Source organism: Cucurbita pepo, chromosome LG03, assembly GCF_002806865.2.
Source record: "Cucurbita pepo subsp. pepo cultivar mu-cu-16 chromosome LG03, ASM280686v2, whole genome shotgun sequence".
NCBI lineage: Eukaryota > Viridiplantae > Streptophyta > Magnoliopsida > Cucurbitales > Cucurbitaceae > Cucurbita > Cucurbita pepo.
Window position 1 is genome coordinate 2,840,490 of NC_036640.1, and position 8,536 is coordinate 2,849,025.

Genomic DNA, 8,536 nt, shown 5'->3' on the forward strand with positions numbered 1-8,536 from the left:
TTTTTTTACTGAAAAAGGCGTTAATCTTTTGTACTAATTAAATTAAAGAAATAGATCTCAATTATGGAAGATTCTTTACAAGTATATGTACACGTGGCAAGCCATGATTGGCCTTCGCTTTGATTCTTAATTCTTTTGTCCCTTTGAAACTATTTTATTTGGATTCCAGAGATATTGTTTTTCCTTTATTTGATTTTTATTCGAGTTCAATAATTCTCGAGGTTCAAAGCTCGAAAGAACGGAAATTCTCGAACATTATTACTTAACCAAATTTGTTATTTTTAAGATGAAAACTAAATTTTATGAACACGCACCTACTGACCTCACTCTTCCACATTTTCTCTCGAGAAACTTCATTTTCTATTTTTAAATATTAAAAAATAAAAATAAATATTAAAATTAAAATAAAATTTTAAATATAATTATAATTAATAACTTTGTATTAATCAAATATAATTTTGAAATTTATTAAAATTAGTGAAGGATTAGGTAAAAATAAAATAAATTTTTTTATTGGATTAATTATTATTATTATTATTATTATTTATTATGTTAAAAAGATTATAATTGAAGCATGTGGAAATTAGATGATGGGTTCGACACGCGAAGGACGCGGAATGTGTAATGGGGAGTGATCATACACACAATCACATCCAATCATTGTCTGAATTTTTTAAATATATAAAATATTAAATTATTCAATATAAAATCTTTGCTTCATTACTGTTTTCAGTACATTGAATTTAGATGTTTTTTTTTTTTTTTTTTTTTTTTTTTTTTTTTTTTTTTTTTTTTTTTTTTTTTTTTTNATATATTCCCTATAAATATTCCTTCGACAAGACCAAAATACCTAAAATAAAATCGTCCTAAAAGATTGTGTTTTTTTGGAAAGGATAATTTAGTCATCGATACATTTTAAAGCTAGGCGTTTGGTTAGATAACATTTTGGGTTGAATTGGGTCGGACTAAGTTTTTTTTTAAAATCATACCAATTCGAGCTGATCCAATCACATGGTCATCGCAACCACATGGCAACCATCCAAGGTTATTCCCCTCGCAGCTAACTAACCATCACACATGCCTATGCTCGTCGCTCACTGCTATAACATAACAGTATGACCCAACTAAAGTTGAGTTGTGTTGTGAAACAATTTCAAGTTATTGGGTCTACTAACCCAACCAATCCAAAATTTTGGGTTGGTCCATAATTTTTCTCGACCCACCCAAACCAACCTATGTATACCCAATTAATTAAGATATGCACATATACATTACAAATAGAAAATCACTATTTTCTCGTTCAAAAGATTGAATCACTATTTTTTTAAAAAGTATTGGAATATATTTTATATATTTATATTTGATATATTTTATCTCACCTTCAATATTTGGTTAGTAGAATATTTTCTCTTATTTTTACGATATAGTTTGTAGTTGTATTCTATTTAAATGTTGTGAAGAAAATTGGACTTTAGATCCCACCGGAATTTTTGATCCCACCGTTTCTCAGACGTTCGATCCCACTAACGTTTCTCATTTTAACATGATTCAGAGTATCATTCTTAACATGATATCAGACCATTATTCTTAACATGGTATCAAAGCAGGAGAAGAGGAATAACAAACCAAACATGATATCAGACCATCATTCTTAGCATGGTATCAGAGCAGGAGAAGAGGAAAAACAGACCAGAAGAAAAGTGACACATATAGGAATAGAGGACAATGATAAATTGGGATCAACCTTCACAAGATATATCATTCTTTTGATCCCACTTATNATAGGAAGAACAAACCAAACATGATATCAGACCATCATTCTTAACATGGTATCAGAGCAGGAGAAGAGGAAAAACAGACCAGAAGAAAAGTGACACATATAGGAATAGAGGACAATGATAAATTGGGATCAACCTTCACAAGATATATCATTCTTTTGATCCCACTTATGTTTCTCAAGACGTTCCATCCCACTAATATTTTTCATTCTTAACATGTTATCAGAACATCATTGTTAACAAAATAATAATAATAATAATAATAATAATAATAAATAAATAAATTTATTGAAAAATTAGATTTTTTTTAAGAGAGTAAAAAGTCAATATCTTATATATATATATATATATATATATATATATTGCAATTAATGCTATGGAATAAATGAATTAATTAAGTTGGGTTGAAAAGATGAGATTTGAATAAATAAAAAATGAAACGTCATTATCTATTATTATTATTATTATTGGAAATGAAGGGAATTTGTGTTTTAATATTTATTTATTTATTTATTTATTTATTTATTTTCTCTTTTCCTATTCTCGGTGTTCACCACACATTCAATCCCAACTTTGTTCCACAATTTGGGGCGTAAATGAATCCCCCAATAGGACCGACTTCCCACACGACGCGCCAATTTTGCTATACACACCCACTTTTCACCCACTGCTCACTCATTTCACGCTAATTATTTTGTAGGGTATATATTTGTATCATTAGATCACATTAACGATAGGTTGACCTATATTTTTTTGGTTAGTTTATCCATCAAAAACATAATTGAAGATAATTGTAATCATACTGAAGTTAACCATGATCTGTCTATACTGTAGGCTACACAGAAAGTAGACCACGGTCGCAAAACCATGGTCTTCTCGAGTAAGAGATGGTCATATTACTGTGTTAGTAGTATTTTGTTATTCAAATCTCTATTTCTCTATGTTAAGTTTGGATTATTGATTTCTATAATATTTTATTATAATTTTAATTGTATAATTAATGTTGAAAATAAACTGCCTACACTTCATAAATTATCTATAGACGTTTTAATTAATGTTACTTTGAAAATTTAAGAGTATTTTAAAATGTGTTCGGAAGGGTGGGAAGTTTTTAAAAAAATTTAAAGATATTTTTAATTTTTTAAAAGGAGAATTAATAAAACTTTTAAAATTTTAAAAGGTAAATTATTAATTAGTTTTCTTAAAACTAACTATAAATATAAATGTATGTTAATTTTTTAAAATAGATATATTTTTATTAATTAAAATTAAAATTTATATAATTAAATTAGTAAGTGCATCCAACCACTCTTATTCAAGTCAATAAATGCANAAAAAAAAAAAAAAAAAAAAAAAAAAACAATAGTTATTAAAGGGCAACACACATGTAGCTATTTGAGCTATTTCTACAATTTATTTATGTATTTAATGTGATTATATATATATATATATATATATATATATATATATATATATATATATAGTAATAACTGAACAATTAGAGTAAAACTGAGCTTTCAAGAGATTTATCCAAAAAAAGTTGAAAACAATTCAAGAAAATCGGACAATGTTTTACTATATTAAAACCGGTAAAAATTGAACACCTGAAGTAAACACAGTGAGCGTTCTAGAGATTTACCTTACACTCTTTTTTACTATATTAAAACGCGTATAGTAACTAACTAATAGAAATATTTGCTAAGGAATGGTTGACTAAAGCAACTAAAAATAAGATTTTTGTGAACACATTTGTTACTAAAAATAATATTAATATTATTGTGATGCATGGAAGAACAAGAAGGGTTTGAGCTGTGTTGGTCAACCTGGGTGGAGCCCAGCAAGGGTGGTCAACGAAATTACAGAATAAAAATGTAGACATAGGCCATGGCCTGGCAGGCTTGTGCATTTGTGCAAGTCAAGAAATCCGTCTTCGAATTCTCGTCCGCAGACTCCAAATCTGATCAATTCAATACAATAACCTTGAGATTTGCTTTCGAGGAACGATTTCAATTCTTTGTTTTCCTCGCTCGATCGTTGTTTTTCCTGAATCTATAGATCATTTAGGCGCACAGAATTCAGATTTCTGATTCTGGTGTGGCTGATTCGAGAGAATGATCGACGTGGATTCTCATCATCGTCGGCATCATCATCACTCGCAATCGGAAGATGATCGCAGAAATGAAGATGGAATCCCGAGCTTCGACAAATCAACTGCTGGAGAAGGGACATCTGAGTTCAGTTCCGGTATTGTTTCGTCGTCGTCTTCTTCTGCTTCTTCTTCTTCTTCTTCTTCGCCAAGCTATGGAGATTCTACTACAAATTCTGTTTCTGATTCGTCGCCGAATTTCATGAAGACCACTAGGAGCTCGGAAGCGAGAAGAAACTACTCTCAGGTCTGTCTCAGATTTCGATTTCTTGTTTCTCGAGTATTTGCGATTGATAATGGTGGATTTTGTAGTGAGATTTTGAATCTACTGTTTGCAACAGAAATCACTGGCAAGCCGCTCTGGTTCAAAGCCTACGAGGACTATGGCGAGAATGTCGAGTTCTAGATTCAAAAGGACATTGATAAGGAAATCTTCCGATCAAGGAGAATTGCAATCTCCGGTAAGTTCCCGCAGATCTAAATTAGGGAATCGGAATAATGGACAAAAGAATAGTGATGTTTCTGCGGTTTATTCAAAATCAAATTCGGTGATCTCGGGGATAATGTTAACTAGAAAGGCATCACTAAAACCTGTGAGGAAGTTCGCGAAATTGGCTGCTTCCAAGTCTAAGAAATATTCCAAAATGGAAATGTCTGAGTTACATCCAGAATCATGTGTTGAAAAGATGACTTGTTCTTCAGCCCTCAAGGGTTCTAAGTTTTCTGATAACATTGAGATCCAATCTGGAGAAGAGAAAGAATCTGAAAAACTTGGTGTAAAGAAGATTTGTCCTTATAGTTACTGTTCCCTCCATAGTCATTCTCATAGAAATGCTGCTCCATTGAAGCGTTTCAAGTCCATGAGGAAACGTGCCATGAGAGCTCAGAAAAACAAGACTGAGAGCGAACCGCCTTTTCGAGCCAAACAATCTGGAAAACGGAAGGAAGGTATTCAAGCAAGCAAAATGGTGAGTAGAGAAGGACTAGTAGCTAATGAGAACACAGGCAAACCGGTATCCGCTGTAGAGGAAGAATTCCGTCCTAGTGTTCTTATGGATACCGATGCGAAAGGGAAAGATAATTTTGATGCAGGCGAATGCAGCAGCTTGATGGAAAGTTTGGGCTCTTCTGCTGTTGATTATGAGCAAATGGGATGTCAAAGTTGTCCAAGTGAAGCTGGTGAGAAGCTCAAGGAAGATTTGGCAGCGGAAATGGATAGTCTATCGCGTTCGAGCTCTAGCTCGAGTATCAGCTTAAATATTACAGCAGAAGTGCAGGAGATTAATCCAAAGTATGTCAGAATGTGGCAGTTGGTATATAAGAATGTTGTGGACAGCGACTCTGCCAATGCTGATAATAAACTACCTGTTCTTCAGGTGAAGGAAACATCAAAGGACGTTGACAACAAATTGGTATTAGACACCAACTCCAGCTCCTTTAAGCTTGTCACCAATATTGATCAGGAAGGAGCAGATGTGTCTCCTGATGCAGCTGCCAATAGAAAACTTGAGCTCTTCAAGAGGGAAGCTGTTAAGTTAGTGCAAGATGCTTTTGATAGAATCCTTCTCCCGGAGATTCGAGACCAATCCCCTCGACCTCGTGATGAGAATTCAGGAGAGAAGCTGTGGGGAAGGATTCCGGCTGAAGTTAGAGGATCAAGCTTCTTAATGCCTTCTTCCAGTACTCATTCTGCTGGAGAGGATCTTGCACAATATCGAGACGAAATGGGAACTAAAGTCGAAAAGAAAACGTCCATGGAAGAAAAGAAAACAATGCCAATTGAAAACACGTCAACAAATAAGTCAGTAGCTAAGGGATGGAGTAACCTGAAAAAGCTAATCCTTCTCAAGAGATTTGTCAAGGCTTTGGAGAAAGTAAAGAAGATTAACCCACAGAAGCCACGTTTTCGACCTCTTAATCCCGACCCAGAAGGAGAGAAGGTTCATCTCCAGCGTCAAACGACAGAAGAACATAAAAACAGCGAGGAATGGATGCTTGATTATGCATTACAACAGGTTATCTCAAAATTAGAACCAGCTCAGAAGAAGAGAGTTTCTCTGCTTGTAGAAGCTTTTGAAACAGTTCTTCCATTGCCTGGAGTTGAGGCTCCCATCAGGACCAAAGTAGCTTCTCCTGTAGATTCTCAACAAGATCATGGAGTTTCTGATGGAACTGATAAAGAAAGCGAACGTCAAAACGGTGCTGATGATACCGTTCTTGGGAACTTTTCGAACATGAAGAACATTTTCAAAGCATCTGCAGGCCAAGCAAACAGTATTACCAAGTTAGAGAACCAGAATTCAATGACGTTCTTTAATAAAGATGAAGCAAACTTAGAATATCTTGAGAAATCAGAACAAGATCAAGCTGTTCATGTTCATGAAACTACTGGTAGAGGGTGGCGGCTAGTAGGGGACATTGCTACTTGCAATCGCGATAAGGTAGAAGAAGAGATCACTGTAAAAGGAGGCTATCCCGTGTCGGTTGATATACGCTTGCCAGAGGTCAAAGATGCCATTTTAGATAGTGAGACCTCCAAGAACGCAGAAGACACTAGCCATCAAGAAGTTTCAGTGAATGGAAAGCTTCTAAAGATTTCTAAAAGGGTAATTGCACGTTTAAACTCGGAACTACTTCATAACGGAGATCTGGAGCCTGACCAAACAATATCCAAAAACGATAGTTCGATCAGCTTAACCGGTGGAGTATCTGATACATCCAAAAGCCTCTCATCAGAAGAGTATGAGACATCAGCAATAGCTAGAACCCTCACTTCCGAAGAACACGAGAAATCGACTGAAGTCAATAATTTCGAACATTCCACCTCAGCAAATGAACTACTAGAAAAAACAAGGGCGGCTATATTTGATAGAAGTCGGATAGCTCAATCGAAAGCTGGTTCCACACAAGCAGAATCTGTTTCCAGCAATGGTGAAGCAAATGCAACACAGTTCGAGCCAAAAAAGAATGCAAGCATGTGGTTCTTGATATACAAACACATGGCTTCAAGCATTGATGCTAAAGATGGTTTGAAACCTCTTGTCAGTCAGGAGACTAACAAAGATGAAAAGGAATTTTCTTCAAGAAAACAAAACAAGGAAATGGAAGACGGCTTTGTGAACGATCCAGACGTGAAGCTCCGATGCATTGAAGCAGTAAAGCTAGTAAACGAAGCAATTGACGAAATCCCTCTTCCAGAAAACAGTACCTCACCCGACGATCGATCATTCTCCGACAACTCGAATAGAGACCAAGCATTAGAAGAGAAACAAGACACCTCCGAAATAACAGATAGAAGAAAAGAGGTACACAATACTACTGATTCTAATAGCGAAGAACGAATGGTGAAGTCTGTCGATACGAACAGCCAGGAGGAGGATGGAAAAGAGCAAAACATGGGAAGAAAACACAATCAGCAAGTTCTAAAGAATTGGAGCAATCTGAAAAAAGTGATTCTTCTGAAGAGATTCATCAAAGCAATGGAAAAAGTAAAGAAATTCAATCCAAAACGACCAAACTTTTTGGGTGTGGAGCAAGATGCAGAATCAGAGAAAGTTCAGCTGAGGCATCAGGACACAGAAGATAGAAAGAATGCAGAGGAATGGATGCTTGATTACGCACTTCGACAGGCCGTGGCCAAGCTCACTCCTGCTCGTAAGCGAAAAGTCGACTTGCTCATACACGCTTTCGAGACCGTTAATCCAACAACCAGAAAGTGAGAATCCTACAAGTTATTTACTTCCTTTCAGTTCTTTATTTCATATTATTTTTTGTGTTTGGTCTGGCAGAGAAAAAGGGTTACTTCCATAGTTCATATATTGTGAAATTTGTTGTGATTTTGAGAAGTTTGGAGAGTTGGATTGTGAATATGAAGAATAGCACAAGTACTTGTAGATGCATCAGATGAGCTGTATGCTTCACTGTCTTCATCCTTCTTTGCTATATATACTTCTACATGCACCAGATGAGCTGTATGCTTCACTCTTAAAACTTACAAAAAAAAAATAAAAAAAAAAAATCTAAAAAATATTATTCTTATTTATTTATTTTTTTCATAAGACGATGATTTCAAAAGTATTTTTTAAACGTAGAACCAAGTATTTTTATGGTAAGGGTATTTTTAAAATTACTTTAAAAGTTTAAAGTAGTTCCGAGTTTATGGGTATTTTTTTTTAATTTAGCAAAAAATATTTAAGTGATACACTTTATTGATGCTATGACTAAGAACGAAGGCTCAGGGAAGGCTTATAAGTCCCACAGTTTGCACCAAAAGGCTCAGTGGAGGCTTATAAGTGGAGGCGTATAAGTCCCACCAACCAGAAGGCTCAGTGGAGGCGTATAAGTCCCACCAACCAGAAGGCTCAGTGGAGGCTTATAAGTCCCACAGTTGGCACAGTATCATATAGAGATTCGTAGTTCCTAATATATTAATTACTATATAATTACTAATAAATATTTTAAAATTATTTACATAATAAAAAATCAAATTTATTATTATTGAATTTTTATTGGAATATATTTTAATTGTATGGTACCAAAAAAATGTTAAAAAAATTCCATAATAATAAGATTTGGTGTAAATTCAGTCTTTTTATTTATATATTATTATTAT

General features: G+C 34.3%; 1 protein-coding gene across 1 annotated transcript; it reads left to right on the plus strand.

Annotated features, from left to right (window-relative positions):
* Positions 1 to 3,679: 3,679 nt before the first annotated feature.
* On the plus strand, positions 3,680 to 7,887 carry LOC111790722 (calmodulin binding protein PICBP-like). The gene is made up of 2 exons (XM_023671747.1): positions 3,680 to 4,171; positions 4,266 to 7,887. The coding sequence occupies exons 1-2, from the start codon at positions 3,890 to 3,892 to the stop codon at positions 7,641 to 7,643; spliced, it is 3,660 nt and encodes a 1,219-aa protein (XP_023527515.1). The 5' UTR covers positions 3,680 to 3,889; the 3' UTR covers positions 7,644 to 7,887.
* Positions 7,888 to 8,536: the final 649 nt, after the last annotated feature.